We start from the raw sequence: 23150 nt of genomic DNA on the forward strand, positions 1-23150 counted from the left end.
ATGCTGTACTGAACTGCCAGCTCCCAACATGAGTTCAGATCAGATGGGTCATGTGAAGGTGGTCAGCTATCACCCAACTGGTATGGCTGGTATGCAGAGCTTTATCCTGGTTGTTAGTAATCCTCCCTTTCCAAATACTACCTTTACTTCCACACCTGAATCACAGTCTTGTGACCATGGATGAAGGCTATCCAGTACCTGTTAGGTTTATGGTGCTTTGCTATCAAGATCATCCAGCAAAAACCTCCATTGTTAACTCTTCAGTGACCACACATAGATAAATGCACCCAGCAGCATGCAGGGGATACATTTGTGTTCCCCAATACAGCTTCAGCGTTTGGGTGAGCAAAGCCACACTTCTTTGAGCTGGAAGACTGGGACAGTCCCAGCCTTTGTGAAATGTGCCTCACACCCTCCCTGATCCCCAGTGCTGTGACCATCTCACTCTGTGTTCCTACTGCTTGTGCAGCAGTTTGTTCAGGGTTACTTCTCTTCACTTACTTCCTTTTTTTGTGTTCTTTTTTTTTGCCTCTTACAGATGGACAAAAGAGGAAGAAGTCATTAAGAAAGAAACTGGACTCTTTAGGAAAGGAGAAGAACAGAGACAAAGGTAAAATGAGTACATATTTGGTGGTCAGGTCTTAGTTTGGCATATGAGATTTCTTTAGTCTGATACATTCTTTTTGAAGTAGAATCTTGTTGAGCTGGTATACTGTCTAGGTATTTATTTGCAGCCTAAAATATATGTTTTATCTTTTCTGTTTGACTTTAGTATAAGTCAAACCTCTTCAAATGAAAGGTTTCGGTTTTGATTTGTTTTTGTCATTTTTTTTTCCTGAGAAAAAAGGGAAGACTTAAAGGACTGCCTCTTTTCTCCAATTTTCTTTCTCCCCACTTTCACCATCCAGTGCAGAATGTGGTCTGTATAACATGGTCCAGTTCTTTACCTGCATTTTTATTCTCAATTTACAAAGCACATAAACCCAGCACTGCCCAAGCAAGTCAGTTGGTGTGCTTTTCTTTCTTTAACCTTAGGAAAATAGCCATTGTTTATGCTTCAGTGCTACTGATCAGTTGGATTTTAATAAACTCCACGTGACATGGATTTACGGATACGGTTGTACTCTTTTGTTTGGACACTAATCAGCTTTATGGGCTGGGCCCTAATCCAAGACCTGAAGTTGACCTGTAATTCAGAGCCATTTGAACTAAGTCTAAATACTGGGACACTGGAAAGTGTCTGTGAAATTGCATGTAGGTAATTGTGCATCTAATTTTGTATTCACTTCTGGAAAAGAAGTTCTGGAAAAATGATTGTAAAACTCAGTATTGAATTTTAGTTTCAGTATCCCCGTTTCACAAACATGCATGCAAATCCAGGAATCTGTGACAGAAGAAGTGACCTGGTTACTCTGATGTCCTCACTTTAAGTCTAGTTTAGCAGAAGAATGGAACTTTGAAATTCCACTGTAAAAATTAACATCCCCATTTCCAAGTTAGTTCAGATAGTTGTCAAGAAGAAAATATTTTTCTTCTAATTTTTATTTGTTTGATGACTTAAAATACATTATTATTATTTTCTTGATTTAAAATTGGTTATGGAAAATATTTGTATTAATCTTCCTAAAACTGAATGTGCTGCCCTGACACATTGGTTTAGTACTTCCAGTGGCTTCCTGTATTATTACATTGCAAGTACCAAATATTTAATTTGTTACAAGAATTACTTGATATATGACTGAGGCCACATATAGGAGGAGTCATTAAGGAAGAGATTTAATGATTTTATAGCCACCTTTGGGGAAAATATTTTTTTTCACCGTCTTATTAATGCATTACATTTGGTTACATTGTAATTAATTAGTCATTACATTGCTACATTTTTTTCATAGATATTCGTACAGATAAGAGTGGAAAGCAACATAGTTCTGTGCAAAGCCTGCCCTGCTTTTCAGTGCATTTGCCAGATATTGACCTTCATAGGGCCTGTGAGGTGCTCTTCTGCATCAGAAAAGGCTAACCACATCCTGTGTTTGATAATGGTTTGTCTCACAAATTTTTGGTGTACTGAGAGCTTTCATTTTTCCTCCCTTAGGGGTACCGTGACTTTGGTAGTCTCTGTTGAAAGTTTCTCTTTAGAAGTTTGAGAGTTAAAATACATTTTGGTGCTTTTTTCTCATATTTTTTCATTACTGCAGCAGGTTTTAACAATGATAAGCTGCTTTGATAATTCACCAAAGCCAGAATTTTACTTTGTCACCCAAACTAGGCAGATCCTTGCAGTTGCACTTTCAGGGCTCCATCAATGCTGTTTGGTGCAGTGGCTTGAGAAGTGAGAGTGTCCTTTTGGTGATGGATACAAATCCTTAACCCAGAGTTGGTCTTTATTCCACTAAATTCTCTGTTGCCAAAGATATTTCAAACATTTTTTTTTATATTGCTTTGCATTCTTTTGTATTTCCTTACAGCCATGGTTTATTTCAGCTGACCTTTGTTTCTAATAATTACACAGCTGCACCAGTTGAGCACTTCAAGATAATATTATTTTCCACTATTACAGTTCTGTTCAGGATTTTCTTTTGTGTCTACCTTGCATGGTAGCATTTATACTCTATTCAGTTAGTAGGTTTGGGAATGTACTTCATTTTTATTCTGAAAGGTTTTCTGAGTGTACTTTGCCTTTTAGGGCTCACTAGTTGCCAGTAAAGATCAGCACTTTGTACTTATTCATCATTGTTTAAATTTATCTACTTCCTGGTTTTCAGCCTTGCTCATACTATCTGGTTACTTATACCAAGCATTTTTAGAAATCACTATGCTGATTCTCCTAATTTTAATTCCTTTTTTCTTATTATTATTTGAAATTCAGATGTTTCAAACATACACCCATCTGCTTTTATCCTTTTTCTCCCATCTCTCGCTGTCTTATTCTGTTATAGAGATGTTTTACATGCACTCTGCATTTATAAAATATTATAGGAGCACTCTCTGAGAGGAAAATACCCCACTTTTCAAACAGTATACCGCACTTTTCAAACAGTAGAATCTGTATTTCTCTCTTTCCTTTAGGAAAAACTTGGGTTGGTCAGTAAGGGTCTAGGAAATCGGAAGGAGTCACATTCTCAACATGTTGTGTTAGCAGAGTGAAAAGAAAGGCATATCTGCTCTTACTAATTGCCAACAGCAAATGTTGGCCATGGTTGGTTCTGGTGTACTTTTATGTGCCCTTCTGAGTTACTAAAGATCATCTGCCACTCAGGTACTTGCTGGGCAGACTCTTAATGTATGACAACAGAGGGAATGAACAACCAGGATTGCTGGTTTGTGCCAGGGGGGCCATCAGCCTGGCACAGTGGTTGAAAGGTGGCTGTTTTCCTGTGGGAAGCAGCAGCACCAGCATCTCCTCCAGCCTCAGGAGTTAGGGGGAGAGTATTGCCCAGCTTTCAGCTGAGAGTTAGCTCTGGAAAGAGCAATGTGAGGCCTTGTGCTGCTGGTCTCCATAAGGATGAGCCTGCTGTGCTCACACCAGAATTGAGCCCCACCACCTTCCCTGAACAGTGGCCTCCAAGTCACCTGAAGTCAGAGTTAACCTCCCTTGACATGCCTTTCACAGCAAGCTTGTTCTATAGAGAGGGTATCTTCCATTTCTGGGCAGCTGGTCCAAGACAAACACTCCTCACTGTGAGCATGGGTGTGCTACACAAAAGGCTGGGAGCACACACCCACGCAGGCAGGTCCCTAGTCCTCATGCCTGAAAGGAATGCCTTCCTTCTCTTTATTCTGGGGGGATTGTGGTGGTTTTTTTTAGTAACTAGTCCAGCTGCAATGTTGTGAGGGGAAAACAAAACCAGGCCACAGGACATCGGAGAGGAAGCAGGGAAGCTGATTACCAGATACTTCATATGGAGGAGCTGCAGCTGCCTTAATGCAGACTTTGTTTCCATCCCTTCAGCATCACTTTTGTAAACACAGTTGCAGTTGGGAGAGTAATTAATTCCAAACATTTTGTGTTTTCTCTATCCCAGCCTGGGAGCCGCCACATACCTGGCCAAGTGACGGCTGAGGGGACCATGTTGTTGGTCCTGCCCAGAGTATGGGCCACCTGAAAATCTCCTTTTGTAAAGACAGACTCCTGAAGGCTAATCCTGACAATCATGCAGCACCATGTGATCATGTGTGTGGGTTGCAATCAAAGATAGCAGGGATGTGCCTGGCACAGGAGGTCACAGAGGTAGAAAGGAAGGGCCACCATGCTGGTCACCAGGGGTGCACAGTGGAGGCCTCACTGCAGCTCTTGCCTCACAAACCCTCTCCTCTAGCACCGACGTGCACTGAACTGCCCCATGGTGTCGGTTTCTGGGGTTACTCCCTCTGGAGAGGTGCCCAACATCATCCTTCCCCATCCACCCACCAGGTATCTATGCTTAAAAGGCATAACCTAAAGGAACGGTACTCATTTTTTCTAGGACTGTTTGGAGATTTAATAACTTGTACTTTAGGACTCAGTCCAATCAATGGAATTTTTACTGTCTAAGCTTCACGTTTTGTTTAGATGGATCAGTCAGCCTGTCTGTTAAGTGAGAGTTTCAGCAACTTGTCAGACTTCTGAAGGCCAAGAAAGACACTACACTAGAATTTAATGCACTTTAAATGAATTTCATATATCTTTGTCCTTTTTTATATCTGTCAACATCTCATTAAAAGTGGATAAATTGTAAAAGAAGTGTTTTTTCAATTGTTATTACATCTCTGAGTAATTCCTGAAAGCAGGATATAGCAAAACTTGCTGGATGTAAACAGACTAAACAGGAGAACAGCACTCCACCCAGACATTTAAGCAATATTTTCAGCTTCCATCATTCAAGTGGTTTTGCTTTACCCAGCCTCCTTGTTATTGATGGCCATCATGACCCTCAATCCTGCTGTCTACAAATGTCTCCAAACATTGGCTTTGGCTGCTGACAAACAGTACTCAGGCTGAAGGAGCAGTAACATGTCCGTGCTGCTTGGAATAAGACATTCTCAGGATGCTGTGCATGCTGGCACTGGATATTGTTCCCTTATGAATTCAGTGCTAATTTTTATGGCTGCAGAAGCAGAGTCTTTTGCCATCCCTTGCCAGTGATATGGGTGTCAGTGTAAGCAGGCCTACTTTTAAAGTACACACAGGCATTCCTGAAAGAGATGCCTCCCAGAAATTACTTGCCCTAGAAGATTTTATCAGTAAACCAAGTTTGTTTTGCCTTGGTTCCAGAAAACCCTACAGGTTCACAAAGAGACCTGCTCAGAAATGATAATCGCTTATTATGTGATTGCTTGAGTAACTCAGAATCATCCCTTTTGCTGATGTTTCTGTGTGGGATGTAAATACTTGGCTCTACAGATGTGAAATAATTGATTTCAGTTAGCAAAACAGAGTTACCCTGTCTGGCTAGCTGGGGAGATTGACTTAAAGACCCCATTTAAATATCCCTTTAAAAGCTTATTATTCTCTGATCTCTATTCCTGTCATTTAAATAGATATGGTACAAGCACCTTCGTAAATCTTGGTCACAGGATTTTAGCAACCCAGCATTTATGATGTACTTAAAAAAACCCTCCAAATTCTAAGGACCCTAACCATAGTTACTTTTCACTTTGTTAGTACTGAAAGCCTCATTAGAATCTAGAATATAGACCTCACTGGCTCCTAATAGACTGTTATGTTCTGTGGGATGGAAAGCAGTTTTCACCAGCTGAAACTTCAGAGAAGTCTTTTAAACTATATGTGGACAGGGTGACATGAGGTCAGGTAAGCTATAACCATGTGGGTCAACATCCTGAATATTATCATTTGATTAGCAAAAAGGAGGATTTGGGGTGCCTGAAACTCTTATTTGATCTGGCTAGGAATTTTTCTGTGACATGCTGCTTTTTATTAGAAAATGATGATTTACCACCAAAGAAAGATTTCTTAGGATCATATCAGTTTCAATCAATTTTTTGTTAAGAAACTTGCCTCAGCTGGAAGATTGACTTTCTGGTAAGAGAAATTATGCACTTCTCCAAAATAGTAAATTTTCTTTTTTGCCAGTAAACACTGAAAACTGGAGTGTATTAGAAGTGGTGCTGGCTAAGGATACAAGTCTATTTCCAAGCAGATTGCCCAATCTGCCAGGTTGTTTCACATTTTTGCATGATGCTTTTTGCAAAATGTCTTTTTAAGCTGCCCAGTCTCCTCACTGAATAAGTGATCAATTTTTTGTAGAGTTGACAGAGAATAACTAACTTAGTAGCTTTGGCACTCAGTATGTATACAACAGACCAAGGTTTGAGCCAGTGCTTTAAGGTCCATTTCTTCATGCAAATGAAACCTCTCTGACAGAGGGGATCCCCACCCTAGAGCTGTAAAAAGGCAGTTGGTCCTTTTACCTTTCTTGTGAGACCAGAGCCTCAGACCTACACATCTTGTAACTTGAGTTAGTTCCCTTTCTCTCCCATCCATAGGTTGCTAATTAATTCACATGAGTACAGCTTTTCTTTTTTAATGAATCTGAAATGTCAGAAGGGCTAACATTCACTCTAATTACCTGTCCAACAAGGAAGTTGTTGGGATTGAATGCTTCTGAAGAGTGGTGGGCAGAACATGCTCCCTGCCACCACAGCCCATTGTGAAAGCACACACACATTTTGGTGGGAGCTTGAGGCTGCAGGCAGTCTGCAGAGGGGACAACTGATTCTATTAATTTCAACAAATGAGCAAAACTTTACTGGGTTTGCCAACTCTTTAATGTAATTACCACTGCCAGCCAGCACCACTACCATCTGTATTTAGTCTGAAATTCAGCCAGTTGGTTTTCATCCAGTTCCACATCTCTGCCAGACACTGAGAAATCGAGGAAGTAGTTCATGTCCTCTGAGAAGGTCTATATCAGGGCAGCCTGGAGTAGAGGCTCATTGTCCTTTCTCTGGGCCACACTGAATAAGAGCAATTAAAAACCTGGAATCCCACACCTGAGAGTTTCCAAGGAGGGGCAACACCTACCTCAAAATGCCAGCCTTCACATACTGAAGTCAGGGAGAGAGTGATTTTAATGGAACTTGTTTAATGAAGCAGTGCTGAAAGCTCGTCTCCTGCTGGTCTTGCCCCAGTTGATGTAGGATCAATGGCACCAGCCTGCTGTTGGGCATCACATGAGCTAAATACTGCTGTCCTCTCCCAGTTTGAATCACAAGCAGCTCTGAGCCAAACCAGAGAAATATACTTGGTTGTGTTGGTTTTTCTCAGGAAATATTGTAGAAGGACAAATAAAACTGGGAGTATAAGAAAGTACTCGGTTAGACAGCCAGAAGGGGACACGTGTTGCATATATGCGTTTCAAATTTGTCATCTTAAATGTTCATAAGGAAGATAACTCAGAACAGTCAGAAAAATTAATATTAATGCTGTTATAATTTTGTGGACGCACTCTGTTGAGTACAGGAGGGAATGGTCTGACTGAACTCCTGGAACTGGCAATTCCTGCACTGTTGAATTGGTGTGAGGATATTCTTTCTTGTCCTAAATTAAATGCAGATGGTTTTAGGTGTCATTCTACTCATAGGTCACCTCCAGAGTTGCTTGATATATGAGGCTCTGCTTCCTGATTTAGTTTTATTTGGCCACCAAAGTTAACTCATGTCTTAACATTTCATGCTTCTAAAGAGCAGGAATGTTTCTACCACATCAGAACAATGGGCTGTTGTTTCTTTAGTGTGATAGACTAGTAGTGTCCTCATTCAAGATTCTTAAAATATCCTCTTCTTTTCAATGCCTTACTTTAATACAAATCCAGATACAATTTGCAAGTGTCATCAAAGACCTAGTCAGACTTAAAATCCGAGGAGGAATTTTGGTATTTAATTATTTACACGATTGTGCCAAAAGAGAAGTATAGTGTATAAGATTTTTTCTATATGCTTCTTTTTTTCTTAGTAATTCCTTTTTTGATGGTTAAAGAAATTTGGTTTTAATCTCTGGTGCTTTATTTATGCCTGATCTGAGCAGGTCTGAAGCTAGAACCTAGTAGAAGTTGCACTTATTTTCACCAGGGTGAATAGCATCAATAGCTATTTTTTTTTCATTTCTTTTGAGCACAAACCAGTTCTAGTTGGAAATCTGTCTCAGTGGTTTTGCTTCTGCTAATCTCATTTGAAAATTATTCCAATATCATAATCTGATTTGAAAATTGTTGATGAGAATTTCATTGTTGCTGACTGATTCATTGTAAAACATTTTTCTATTTTGTAAAATATTTAAGCATTTTACTTTGAGATCTGAGATATATGCTGGTTTTGTACATTACAGTTATATTGATACGAAATAGGATTATGTTCTTTTTCTTAATTAAGACAAATATGTTCTCCTGTATTTCCATGTGTCCATGCTTTTTTACTGTTACAAAGGAACTTCATACTGATATACCACTATTAAACAGGTTTGATCTTAGCAGTATTTAAAACAGTATCATTCTTATGTAAATTTAAAACTATATCCTTGAAGGCTTGGTCTGAGTGGTGAATGTACTTCGAAGCTTTCTGCACAGGTAGATTCATACTCTGAACTGTAGTGAAACCCGTGCACATGCCAGGACCCCTTGACTCTGGTGCCCTACAGCATTCATGAGAAAGGAGGCTGGTGAAGGGATCTGAAACATGAAACGAGTCTCACGAGTCCAACGAGGCTCACAGTCTCAGGATGGTTACCAGAGTTTCTGATGCCCCTGTGCACCATCTACACGTAACCAGAAGTGCTCAACTCCAGTTACTTTTGGTGGAAGTTAACATCTTAATTAGATTTGATCTCAAGTGATTCTGTGCAGTGTATCTTGCATTATATGACTAGAAATATGATTCAGATACCATGGGCTATGACAACCTGGCACTGTTGTCATTATTACAGAGTCCAATACTTCACTGGAATTACTATATCTTTTTAAAGGGACTTCAGACTGCTTTTCTTAACAAACAAAGAGTTAATTCTTTTGTACTAAATAAATACCAGATGTTTGGTAACTATTAGGGGTTTGTTGTTGTTGCAGAATTTATTCCCCAGGCTTTTGGAATGCCTTTGTCTCAAGTGATTGCTAATGACCGGGCCTACAAGCTCAAGCAAGACTCTCAGAGAGAAGAGCAAAAAGATGTTTCAGATTTTGTGGCCTTTCTCTTGCCATTTGGAACTAAAAGACAGAACAAAGAACTTTCCAGCAGTAACTCATCTCTCAGCTCAACCTCAGAAACACCAAATGAATCCACTTCTCCTAACACACCTGAGCCAGCGCCACGGGCCAGGAGGCGTGTAAGTAGACACATCACTGTGTGATTGTAGGTCCAGAGGGTCTAGCTGGACCAGGAAAACCCTGTTGTGTGTGTGGACTGTGGAATATTTTTTGTTCAAATAGTGTGGTTTTTTCAGGTGGAAGTCAGCATCATCATCATCATCAGAAAACTCTTACCTTTAGTGGAGATCTTCTTTTGCTGATACTGGTGGGAGAAGGTCATAGAGATCTGTGAGTCTGTAACAGATCACAAAGAGTCAGAGACATTATCTAGAAGTCTTCCTGTTTGCTCCCTTTATCTACCTTCTTCTAAGTCTTTTAGATTTAACAAATTCCATCTGTCTTCAACCTAATTTTTTCAGCAGTTTTAAAGTCTAAACCTATGTGTTTGATATTTATAGGTATACTTATCTTAATCTAGCTCTAACTTGATAATAAGTCTGACTATTAATCCCTATCCTTATATTAACAAAAATCCTCATGGTCTAACCCATATCATATCCTCCGTGGTAAGTAAGGAGTTGTCAGTCTAGATTTGTACCAGGGTCTTCAAAGGATCTTTCTGCATGTAGGCTAGGAAGATGCCTTTGACAGCAAAACACAGAATGGTGGATTTGGGTTGAATATTAATCTACATGTAAAATTGATCATTTTTTAGCATAAATCTGTTCCTTGTAAGTAAATTTTATGCTCTGAACTTTCCAGTTCTACAGTTAGTAATTTTTTTTCTTTTGTTACCATGGAATAGAGGTTCTAGACTTTCCTGCTTTTTGATTTCATTTGCAGTGGAGTTTAAAAAATGGCATCATAAAATACTTTGACTAAAACCTCTTTTAAGAAATCTGAGCAAGAATTAAGACACAAGAACAGACTCTGGAAAAGAAAGTATTTTCTTAAGAACCTCACCTTAGGATAAAACGTGCTTCATAGAAATTCTCCGTTGGGCTCTTCAAACCAGGATTTAAGAGGGGTAGAACTAGAGTAAATTGCAAATTAAGAGAAGGAAGAAGGCAGGTCACGGGGCTCTTTGTTTGTCTAGTTGCCAGCTGAAGCTTGAAGTATCTATATTCTGTCTGCAAAACTGAAAGCATGATGTTTGCAGTCTTGTATACTCATTAATGCACATCTGTTGGTCTGTGCAAACCATATGAACAGGCATTTGTGTCCACACAAAAATGCAAAGTAACTTGACTAAGTGTAATAGGAAATCCATGAACTTCTTTCAGAATTTGGTAGCCAGTGACAAAAACTTCACTGTGTGTACTCATTGGCTTCAGAACCTTTTTTCACAGGAGAGAAAGATAACTCTTGTGTCCAGAGGTGACTCATCTGCTGTTCTTTTCACAAAGATTTGATTATAAGACTTCTGACATGTATTTGACCAATGAGCAAGCAGAAGAACATGGATCCTTTGGTATATCCACAGAGATCCATCAGGACCAAGTTCTGAGGGAGAGTTTTGCTTGTTTTGTTTGTTTGGATAGTTGGGGATTTTTTTGTCAATACTGGCATTGCAGCTTTCAGAGTGCAGAATTGGAGCCTTTAGTCCATAGCCATGAGGATGCAGTAGGACATGTTTCACCTACAGAGAAGTAAACTAAGGTGGGCAGTATGACATGAGGGAGGTGGCATTTTCTCTAGGGTATGAATTTAACTAATGAATTTAATGAATTTCCAATTATTTAACATTAATATAAACTCATGTCCCATATCTTGCCTGTGTTAATAATTCTTTTTATCAGTGCACTTACTCCTCTGCCGTGAGCTTATTTAGGGGATGATAAGGAAGCCTGCACTTACCTTTTATCTCTTGAGCACCATTGCACTGTTTTCAACTGACAAATGCTTACAAAAAAAGAAAAAATAATTTTTTAGTACATGCAACCAATACAACAACATGCAACTGATACAACCAATTTATCACAAAAATACTGCACAAACACCTGGAGTGCAGTCCTCTTAAACTGGAGGGATTGTTTATCATTGCATCATTCACTTCTTTGCAACTGTGTCATTCACTTTTGTGTATTTTAAACACAAAAGTGAGTCTTCAAACACTCAGTTGAGACTTTCAGTAAGAGGTAGAAGAAGATAAAGCTGGCTGCAGAGCTCATGGTGTGAGTGCTGTGGTTCACTCTCCAACAGCTTGACAAAAATCACCATTGCTACATTTTCTGTGTAGGATTTTTGCCCAGCAGTTGGAAGTTCAGACTTTAAAATCCACTTTCCTTCATGTTTCTGTGTGCTTTGCTTAAAACTTCCCCAGTGTATTTAGTTTTGAACTTGTCATGGGGAGCAGGAACTGGTATCCATTATGTGCAAAGGTAATGCCTGGTAGATGGAACTTGATTTCTTTAGTTGCTGGGCACTGCAGTGTGTGTGTTACTAGACCTAGAGCAGTGGGCAGTGGTGTACAGTCTCCTCCACTACTCCTCAGCAGTCAGGTAGGTCTGTCTGAGCCCAAACTAATAGGTCTGGCTGAGTTTGAGCTGGATTTGTGGAGTATGTTGGTAATGTTTTCTTGTGCACTGTGTAAAATCAGAGCTGGCCTGCACTTGGTATTGCCAAGCCATGACTTCAGTCACTGAACTCAAGGTCACTCTTCCTAAAGCCAGTTAATCCACAAATTTGATAAAATGCCCAAGGACCACGTTGAACTGACTGTATTTGCATCTATTTTAGGGATCTGAATCCGATTTAAGTGACTCTGATAATGATTCATGAGGTGAGGAAAGGAGCAGTAAAGGCAGGGTATAAAGGCGGGCACCTGTCACACAGGGGCTGCAGTGGTGGGGTTAGGATTTTCAGTACAAATCGATTCATTTGATGTTTGGAATGCCAAACTCTTAAATAAAATTAAAATATCATTCAGTTGGAATTTTACACACATGGATCATAGCCAGAGGTTGTTGTTTGGTCTGGAGGGGTTTTTTGTTTGTGTTTTTGTTTCCTGTTGGCAGGAAATGGTAAAAGGAATCAAGCAGATGTACTTTTGAGAGACATTAGAAATAAAGGTCAAAAGTTGCATTCTAAAGGATCTAGTAATTGTTTATAGTAATGTGGGTAAAAAAAAAACCTAAAAACTTCAATGTGCTTCATTTATACATCTACTATGAGTTACAAGAAACAGAATTATACGTGATAAGTTAATTTTTTTTTAAGGTATTATGAACTAGAAATTTATCAATGAGTTTAAAATCTCAGTGGACTTTTTGTGAGTTTTGCCTGTGAGTTGAAAATCTTCATAAAGTTCAGTTGGCTAGGCTGATGGAACAAAATACTTTCAGAGCTTTGAATTCCCTTGTAAGCAATTGCACAGTTCTCATTTAATAGACAAAGTTCTGACTAGCAGTCTATAAATTGTCTGTCAGCTTTTAACAAACTATAGTTGTCAGAAAAGTTTTGAGTAGGAATTTACATTTTCATTATTAATTCTTAGAATGACATGTTTCATCCCTGTACAGTACATTTTATGTTATGGCAAAATTTATGCTTTGTTTTGGAAAGAAAGAAGATAGTTTACAACAGATATTTTTAATAGTAATAAAACCTGAATTCTTTTCTTTGTGTTTTATTATTATTATTATTGTAAGACTACATGTACCCTAGAATGTTTTTGCCTCATAGGTTTAATAAGACTTGAGAGAAATGGTAATTCTGAAGTGACACTAATTTTGTGCTTTGAAAAAAAAAGTCCTGTTTTTGAAGTGTGAAAATTGAAACATGCCGGAAACCTCTGACTGCTTGTGCTGCTTTATCCTTTACAGACTGTTTGAACTTTTGCACCTTGCTGTAATTGAAACCTCGATTTCAAAGGTTTCATTGGAATTAAAATGATTTTAAAATATTAAGATATGTGAAATAGAACTATTTAAAAAATATTACCCCTCAACTTCTCTGGTGTATCTTTGCTCTGTGATAGAGTGGGATTATTTCAAACTCTACAGCTGTATGTATTGTATGTATTTGTGATGTTAACTGTTAACTGTATATAGTGTATGATTGTAAATCATTTTGCATAAGTTTCACTGATACAATGGTCCAAGCTACAGAAGAAGTAGGCAATAAGATTTAAAAATATCTATATATCTCCATGCATGAATATGGTACTTCTGAGGTGCACTCACAGACCATGATTCATCCTTGCCCTGCAGTATGTGCAGGCTTACATCAGTAAAAGATGAAGTGAAAGAGTTTTGAGAAAAAAATGCTCAAAAAGCATTTTGTTTTTTCAATATTTTAATTTGTATTTGTTGTAATATGATAAGAATAACATTGGTGCCATAGCAATTTTTCCTATCCATTAGACTGGTATTATAACTTCATTGATTTATAAAAATGTTGTAGCTAATTGTATTTTTATATTACTTTGTTTAAGATGCTGGTAGGCAAAAGTCTTTGTTGGACGTCCTGTGATGCTGAGATTTCCCCAGCCCTACTGATTGTTCGTGTGTGTGTGTTTTACAGGGCGCGATGTCTGTGGACTCTATTACAGATCTTGATGACAATCACTCAAGATTGTTGGAGGCTCTCCAGCTCTCTTTGCCAGCAGAAGCCCAGAGCAAGAAAGAAAAGGCAAGAGATAAGAAACTAAGCCTGAACCCTATTTACAGGCAGGTTCCTCGGCTTGTAGATAGTTGCTGCCAGCACTTGGAAAAGCATGGTAAGAATATTTTGTTTTCCCAGGAGTGGCAGATGTATTTTTACTATAATATAAATAAATGCCTATTTTGAGAAGTAAGTATATGCTTCCATTTGCAAGGGCATCTTTGAAAGCTAGACATTTTCCCTCCTGTTTTGCTGCTTGCTAAAAATACTGTCTCACAAGTAATTATGTACATGATAGCTTCCCAAACTGAAGATCTATGCTACAAGCTTGTAAACTGGCCTATAGGGCACAGGGATAGAGCTTTTTTTGGAGATCTTGTACTGGGGTGCTCAGCTCTGCAGAAATGGCTCTTCACAGCCCACAGGTTTACCTGTACCTTCAGAATAAAAAGTCTGAAATGTGCCAGTCAGTCTTCATTCTTCACAACCAGTGGAACTTAAGGTGTGAGATCTGGATGAACTATTTATACTGTAAGACTTTTGACATTTGAGGATGGGGGTTCAGAATAAGAAAGAATTCCATGCTAAATATATTTAAGCTCCAAGTAGCCTCTTCCTGTTCACTGCAAGGCTTGAAGGCTGGATACTCAGTTTGTCTCTGGCTTGATTCCTCCTGACCAGCTTCAGGCTCAGGCCTGTTTTCTCCAAAGGAAATTACAGACTCCTGCCAGTATTCTTCCTATGTGCTCATGATTGTCCAGACACAAGCCTCCCACAGCTTTACATAATGCAGAAACAGTAGTCAATCTAGGTATCTGCTCACCATCTCTGCCAATGTATCTTAGCCTTGTAAAGTTTTTTAATGATAATTGAAATGACCCGGCCACAGCAAGATGGAGTTATCACATGGTCAGATAATCAACAAACCATAAAATAATGGTGATTGTAACAGTAAATGTATTTGATGCTAATTTCACTAGCAAGAAATCATTTACTAACTCTGAATGAAAGGCTTTTGCAGATGAGGGACTGCAATTTAAACAACAATGCTGAGCTTTCACAATTCATAACTGATAACTATCTTCCTTACAAATGTATCAAGGAACACTGCAAAAGATAGTCACTGTTAGTCTTTTACAGATATTAGATACCATGGCTGGCAAGTAAGTATGGGATGATTAAATTTGAGATGAATGACTTCCATCCCTTTATGCAAAGGTAGCTGAGTTTGAAGAACATAAAAGTATCTGAGTCAGCCAAAAAAGCCATCCAGCTGAGTAACATTTGGATACTGTGAGTTTATGTCACCTTATCATCTGTGATAAATTTTTAAATCCTTTTAATGCACTGTCATAGCAAAGTTCTTTTCTATTTGATGCTCTTTATGGAAATATTTCCTTTACATTGAAGTTTCCTTTTAAAGGAAATTTATGATGGGTTATTGTGTTTTCTTTAAGAGTAAACTATAATATACCACAGTGCAATAATCTGATATAATATGGGGCAAATTCTTCAATTTTAAATTTAATCTGCTGTCCACAAGACAGTCATTGGCACTGAGAGAAACTTAAAGATGGTAGAGGATGAACACTGTGGCAACATCATTCCAGGCTATATGATGGACCAAGTTGCTGATTCTGAAAATACTTGCCTATATGCATGAGTTCTTTTTCAGCGAAGGCATTTGTTTCACAAGGTAATTTTACACTTCCTGTATGTCAGTAGAGATTAGAGCTGCAGAGTAGCCCTTGTTAGACCATAAACTTCTAAGCTTATAAATAATTTCATGCCTTTTGCAAAAGTGTATAACCATGTAAAATTATATTATGTACACAGGCCCTTAAGGCTCTAAAATTTCCACTCATATTGTCATTGCTAAAGACCATGTCACCTCTCAAATTTTTCAGGTCCTGTTAGTCTACAAGATATGTCCATTTGAGAAGCACATTATCATTTGTTGTATTTGTAGTGGCTTTCTACAGGGCTAGAAGAAGGTTTGAACTGAATTTGAAATTAAATACGAAATAGCAGGCAACACCAATTTCCTAATCACTTTAAGTCTAAATGACACACTTCTGCACTTTGCCTAAAGTACCACAATGCTTCTTCATAGCTTTCCCTCTATATAATAGCTGTTCCTACCTTATAAACTGCACACAACTCCCTGTTGAAGTTCTGCCCTCTCATAGTCTGCTGAGTGCTCTATTTATGTACCTTTGAAGGAGACTCTCAAATTTGTCTTGACAGGAACTTTAGAGCCAGTAAGTTACCCTAAATACCAGCTTCATCCTGTATCCAAATAAACAGCTCAATACCCACATATTTAGTTGTTTTACTGCCTGTTTCCTATAATGTCAGTCCTGGAAGTTACACCTCCAAACCCTGAGCAGTGCCTCAGTCTCTGCATACCTTTGTTCCTCATAGCAGTGGCACATCCAAAGTGACATCACAAGAAATGTCACAGAGATGCAATTTTCAGATAAAGTGTGATCCTTAAAAGCCACAGTGGATGGCTTCTTAATCACAACCAAGTCTTGCATCAGGATGGTAAGTACACATTTGTGGAGAAATATGTTGCTTTTTTATTTATTCTTATAAGTACACACATAGGTCAGAATGCTTTGGTTCAATGCACTTTTCAGGAGAAAATTAAACAATAAAATAGTGCTATGATGTGTTACACTTGCAGGTCTCCAGACAGTAGGAATATTCAGAGTTGGAAGCTCAAAAAAGAGAGTAAGACAGGTGAGTGGATATGGATATGGTTTTCTTTCATCAGCTATGATACAAACAAATCTGATTCCTTAGGTTGTTATTTTTTTCCCATCTGTAGCATGGTGAAATTTAGGCTTTCTGCGTCACTGACTTCACTCTTTTTTTTGATGGCTCATAAATGCTATTTCCAGTATCTTTTACATCTGGTGAAATCCTTGTCAGGTTCTCAGCAGGTTAATAGTCTCTGTATGTTTTGCTCTGGAAAAGTAGCATAGGGTTGGAGATCCAAATAAACTACAGTGAAGAAATTTTCCAAAGGTCACACTGCAGGGAAAAAAAAATCTTGGCTGTTCGTTTCATCTCAGAAACAGCTGAAGCTCCCAAAGTAAACTCAAACTGTAAATCTTCTTTGGAAAACTCACGGTATGAGAAAACATGCAAGTACAGAACAATCTCTTTGACCCTAAGATTGCTGCTCCTAAATATCACCTTTCTTTTACCCCTGCTAAATTTCAAGGTCAGAGCAGACCCTTCCAACTCTTAGTCTCAGCCAAATTATGAGAAAGCAGAAATACTGTACAATTAGTTTCCAGAGGTAAAGTCAAATGTGGGTATTAGCTTCTAGGTATACCTACCTTCGCTGTTATTCCCAGAAGCTGGGAATACATGTTGAATTAGAGCAGTGGAGAAAGTGGTTAGTGTTTGCATGATGCATAAGGAGGGGATAAAAAGATACAGGAAGGTATCCCTTCAAGGAAATTAAGACCAAAAGCATCAAACAGAAAAAAAGGCAAAAGAAAGCTTGACTGCATCTGATCTCAGAATTTATAGTTCTTTGCAAAAAGTTGCAAAAACTTCATAGTGTAGTGTTTTATCCTTCTGGAAAGTTACCTTGAATAGCTAAACTGAATTCATTTTGGCTGGTAGGACAGTATAGCCTCCTGAATTGTAGCTCATTCTCCAGCAGTTTCTATTCCTGAGTAGCTGGTGTTACATTAGACCAAAAAAGCATCTGCAGAGGCAGTTTTCAGATCAACAGTGAAAGTACTGAAGTTGCCTCACATTTGCATTGCAGGCTTCAATGTCAAAATGTACATAATCATTTAGGGGTGAGTACAATTGCATCACATGTCTGGGGAGAAAGCAAAGAGCTTCTATAATTCACTTGTAAACTAAACCTTACTCTGAACATTTATGACTTTGGCCACTTTTTGTTCTACTTTGGTTTCAAAAGGTGAGGAAATCAAGAGATTAGGGTATCTATGTTTTTTATTACATGGACTAATTTATTGAACTAGGTAAACTGATGTATTTCATTAAACAGCAAGCAAGCATCAGCTTGGCTCTTGTAGTTACAGTAATAAATGCTGTCAACATGAACACATGGGAAAGTCTTGATTCAATTAAAATTCCACTCATTTTCTGAACCATAGAAAGCCAAACCCAGCACTCAGATTTTGGTGTGCTTTTGCAGCTGTTCATTAGTTTTTCTTATGTAGAAAGTAAGCATATTTTGTTTTCCTTCCTTCCCCAGTTAGAAAATGTCGTGTTTCAACTGTAGTTTGTTGCAGTAAATACATAAGTAGATGTGTGTGCCAGAGGTGGTTTTGATTGGTGAGCAGGAAGAGAAAACAGAATGTGCATCTCTTGCAAACCTCCTCCTTCATGTTCAGTGAGTTGTAGGATAGAGATTCCCAAGCTCATGTTGACTCAAGGTGGTAGATCTGGTACATCAGGATGCCAGGTACCATCTTGTGTCTGGAACTGATACTTGAGTAGAGCCTTGTTGCCAAGGTTGTGGTGGGCAACCCTTGATGCTGGGCCAGGTGACATTGTGACAGCTTCGACCCTGAGGATGAAGAGTAAAAGAGATGGAGCTCTGCTCTCCTATGAAAGAGAGCAGTCTGTTCTCTTTCTGTCTCATCTCATCTGTTCTAGCACAGATGTCCTCATCTCTCATATCATAAGATTCAGTGGATGCTGTAGTTCACCACCTGTATCTTCCAAAAGTCTGAAAGCATTCCATGTGAATGGAGTCTGAAAGACTTAAAGTTGAAATGTACAATAAACAGTTTTAACAGCCATGATACCTGGGTCTGAAATGTGGCCACATCTCACCAAAGCTTCTATGATATTTTGCTGGTTAGGACATCTCTGTAGGTCTCACAGGATATCAGATCACAAGTGCCATATTCAAGTCTGTAACAGCAGTTTATGATTTAGCCAGCTATTTGGGAAGTCTGAATTCCTGATGCAGTGCTAATTTGTTTCCTCAGCTGCTTTTGGGCACTTAAGTGCAGAAACAATCTTCTGGATTGAGGTAATTTGTGGTGCTCTGCAGGGATGTTCTGCATTTGTCACCAGTCTAGAGAGTAGAATTAAGCTGGGAATGTAGTCCTCAAGTTGGCACTGGAAAATCTTTGACCATAAATCAAAGAATAATATTAGATAAAGAACATATTCTGGTCTTCATAGTGTAATTATTTATTATTAATTATGACTGATATTAATAATGTTAAAAGTAATCCTAATAAATTAGAAGGGAGGCTGTGGTTTTTAATGAATACCTGTCACACCCATTATGAAAGCACAATCTCAGCTGAAAACAAAAGATTTTCACAGTGAGCACACTGAAGATAGATTTGCACATGATCAAGATTTGCCACAAAGTTTTACAGGCATATAGTTTGCTTGTGACTTAGCTTCTTTCCTCTCTTTGGTATGTTTATATTACTGGTGAAGAAACCTAATACTTCAGATTTCTTTTTTTATAAGGTTTAGCTGTAATCACTCTCTGAGAAAATAGGTGACATAGCGATACCTCATAATGTTAGCAAAGGTACAATTTTTTTCTAGGAAATAGCTTTAAAACCTCTTGACTGTTTTCAAAATGCAAAAAGAGTAAAAGGTGAAACTGTCAGCCTGAGGAAAGTGTTCTGCTCTTGCCTCTGGAAAATCCCTTCAGAAGGGCAAGCTTTTACATTTCCATAAGGTGTCTTAGATTTGGGAGAGTGTTTTCATCTGCCTTTAGGAAGTGTGATGCCTTTGAATTATACAGCATTTGTCTGAGGACCAAAGCAGGGAAAAAAAAAAAAAAACTAGCAATACCTTGTAATGATGTTAGTTTGCTGTTTGTGAACTATGTAATGATGATTACTTAATGAGCATAACTAAATTAGGAAGGCAGAATGAGGTGTGTGTGAAGGAATGCTGTGAAGTCTTAGCGAACCTGTCTGCTTGCTGCCTGTCTTTACATACAGTCTTAAATGACAAGAGAAATGTGAATTTGGTGGATATTAACATGATCTTACTAATAATGTTTTTCTACAAAATTGATAAGTGCTACAAAACGCAATTTTAGTCTTTCTGGTTCCAGGGATAATGCAGTAAGGTGATATAATAGCCTGTCTTGTAATTTTCCTTATTCTCTCTGGTTTCTGCCTTTGCATTTCTGCAAAAATTTTACTTGGATACATGTTTTCATACAAGAGTGTCATATATTAGCTGGAAAAAAATTGTATTTTATTACAATCTGGTACAAACCGTAAGTAAGGAATAAGCAGCAATTAGATAGGAATTACATCCTTGACCTTACCAAAGACTAGTCATGCTCCGTCTTGAAAGTGTAAATGAGTAAATCTGGTTCTTAAAAGATTTTCTGTGTTGGGATGTATTAATGGGGACAATAAGTGACTATGGTTTTCTCTCATGATCTTTTTCAGTTACGTGAAGAGTTTGACCGAGGCGTAGATGTTGTATTAGATGAAGAGCACAGCATTCATGATGTTGCTGCCTTATTAAAGGAATTTCTGCGTGATATGCCTGACCCACTTCTCACCAGAGAGCTTTATACACCTTTCATCAACACTCTCTGTGAGCTCTACAGCATTTTGATTTAACAGTTTTCAAAGGCTAATTTGTTTGAATTCTTTGATCTCTACTAATAACCTTCTTTTATTCTGTTCCTTTAATGCTCTGGCCTTGATTTGCTCCAAATATTTGTATAATACATGATAAAGTATATGGTATATTTAATATACAATAGTATATATAATATAATACAATACCTTGTATAAATATTATATATTAATATAAATAATATCATATATTCTTTAGTATACATTTACTGAGGTCTTGGTTTTACTTCTTGGTTTTTATACTGTGTAAGTATAATCCAGAAAACTAGAACAAGAAGGATTTCACTAACTATACATATTTTTGCATTTGTTAGGATGGAATTCATGTTGTCTATTAAAATCTGACCCTGTCATTGATCCTGCAGTGCCAGGTCACAGACTCCCATTTGAATCCTTGTATCTTAAAATTTTTAGATCTGTCTACTGACCAAAGTTCCAGCTTGGCTTGAAAAATTCAAGTTTCTTCATATTGTTTCTTTCATTCATTCTTCTTTGATGATCCTCAAACCTTCATATTAAGTACTCCCAATTGTGTTGCCTAAGACTCAAGTGCAGACTCTCAGAGATTTAGGAAAAGGTCAAGTTGGACGTTTCAAGCTTAAGCAGCTGCCTGGTATGGGTTCTTCAGATGCTTTCTAGCCCTCATGAGATCCTGCCTCTGTCCCACCTTTGTCACTGGCTACCATTTAGATGGTAGGTGGTTCAAGTGGTGGTGGTAGCAGAATATCCTTTATTTCTCTGGTTGCTTTCCAATCTCCTGGTACTTTTGCAAGATGAAAAACTGTTAGAAAACTGATTTTAAATGGCTGAAGCATAAACCTGATCGGAATGCTTGACAGCTACTCTATATACCAGTAGCTATACCTAAATGAATGGAGTAAGTAGAAAAGTAAGAATATTTGCATCCAGTAACAGTGATGGAGTGTAAAACATGGATTTTTCTCTCTTTTAAGATAAGAAAAATCCTATGAACTTGTGAGCAAAATGTTGACCAACTAAGGCAAAAATCCCATAGCAGTAGTTCTTATAGTTTTGATGCTTCCTCAGAGTTTTCTCTTTTTCTTCTGATGTTGTAAGGAAAATGATTCTTAAACAAAGCTATTCCTATACCTTCCTTTGGGTGGGGTATCACTATATTTGTTCTGCTTTTAGGTTAGTTGGAGTGATTTCTTAGAACATATTTTTTCCCCTCTTAGTATTAGAGCCAGATGAGCAGCTCAGCACCTTACAGCTTCTCATTTATCTTCTACCTCCTTGTAACTGCGACACCCTTCACCGCCTGCTGCAGTTCCTCTCCACAGTAGCTGGCCATGCAGAAGACACCAGAGACAAGGATGGCCAAGAGGTAAGTCCTGGTCACTTGTGTCCTTTGACTTTACTTAATTCATGGTCTGAAAAAGAGATCTTCAAAGCCTTGGAACATACACAATGGTGGCATATCCCTGAAAGATAGGAGAGCCTTAATCTGTTTGCCTGCACTTCTGCCATTTGTGTACTATGTTCTTAGGGCTGTGAAGGTTTAATTTTTGTATGACTTAATCAGTAAAGCATCTACCACTTCCTTTGGGAGATTCAGTGTACCAGCCTTGCTGTCAAGAACATCTAATGTCATCCATCCTTCCCCTGCTGCCTTGTTTTATCCCATAATATTCTATGGGAAGAGTACTCAGAAAAGGTCAGGCATGAAAGGATATGCTTCTTCATTTTCTTTTCATTCTCTGTTGTTGCTTTTTTATATCACTTTTGGACATAGCAGTTCACTTCTGGGCTCTCTTAGCTTCTTTGTGTGCCCTGGATAGTGGAAAATAAAAAGAGGACAGGAACTCCAGCTGTATCCTTGCAACTGACAGACCTCATCACTAGCTGGAGTTACGGTTCATCTTTGCCCATTTTCTTTCTGACCTCCTTAACTGTTGCAGTCTGGACCAAATTCAGTGGAGAGTTTGATGTGCCCTCATCCCACAGAGATAAGAATGCCCACAGCCATGGGGCTGAGCTCTAGCCCTGAGCATTCTCACATCTGCACCTGTGCCCATTCATACTAGAGGAGACCTGAAAATCCAGACTTCCCATTTCCTTCCAGTTCCTCTTCAACTAGTAGGCTGCTGTGCAAAAGGAGGCAACTCTGTTAACTAACTAAAATGGATATAGTCTGTCAGTGCTTGACAGAAATATACTGGTTTATGTGTGGAAGGACTTCTCAGTCCTCTGAACTGCAGCAGAGACTACTTCTGAGATTCTTAGGAAACTCCTCAAGAATTTTGTTTTCCAGATGGAAAATCCTGCTGATATTGTCAAATTCGGATGCCTTTTGCAGTTGTCTGATTTTAACAATTAGCACTTTGAGACTTATTTTTGCCAATTTTTTGCTTCAAATCCTAACTTCCAGTTATCCATCTTTACAAGTCTTAACTTCCAGTGTTGTATGTAACTTCAAGGTCTATTTCACTTTTAAATCCACTTTAAATGCTATTATTTTTGTTCTCAGCAAGGAGCTGATAAAAAACTATATCACTGTGATGGAAAGCATTTAGAAAGAGCAGCCTGTAATAGTTTACTGTGCTTAAAAACATGTATAAGCCAGCTAAGGTCATGGTCCCCCTGGTCTCTGTTGGTTCAGGAATGTACCCAAGAGGATCTTATTGCAGGGCTAGAGGATGCTGCTTAACAGAGT

The 23150-nt window shown here is 38.4% G+C and overlaps 1 protein-coding gene across 5 annotated transcripts in view; it reads left to right on the forward strand.

Moving 5' to 3' along the window:
- The window catches only part of ARHGAP6 (Rho GTPase activating protein 6), a 311533-nt gene that overhangs the window by 270852 nt on the left and 17531 nt on the right, over window positions 1-23150 (forward strand). For all 5 annotated transcript variants that reach the window (XM_053970054.1, XM_053970055.1, XM_053970058.1 and 2 more), the window contains exons 3-8: window positions 539-610; window positions 9060-9316; window positions 13764-13959; window positions 16534-16589; window positions 20282-20432; window positions 21673-21821. In XM_053970054.1, the coding sequence (XP_053826029.1) occupies window positions 539-610; window positions 9060-9316; window positions 13764-13959; window positions 16534-16589; window positions 20282-20432; window positions 21673-21821 (881 nt within the window). The remainder of the gene's footprint in view (window positions 1-538; window positions 611-9059; window positions 9317-13763; window positions 13960-16533; window positions 16590-20281; window positions 20433-21672; window positions 21822-23150) is intronic.

Source organism: Vidua macroura, chromosome 2 (genome assembly GCF_024509145.1).
Source record: "Vidua macroura isolate BioBank_ID:100142 chromosome 2, ASM2450914v1, whole genome shotgun sequence".
Classification (NCBI taxonomy): domain Eukaryota; kingdom Metazoa; phylum Chordata; class Aves; order Passeriformes; family Viduidae; genus Vidua; species Vidua macroura.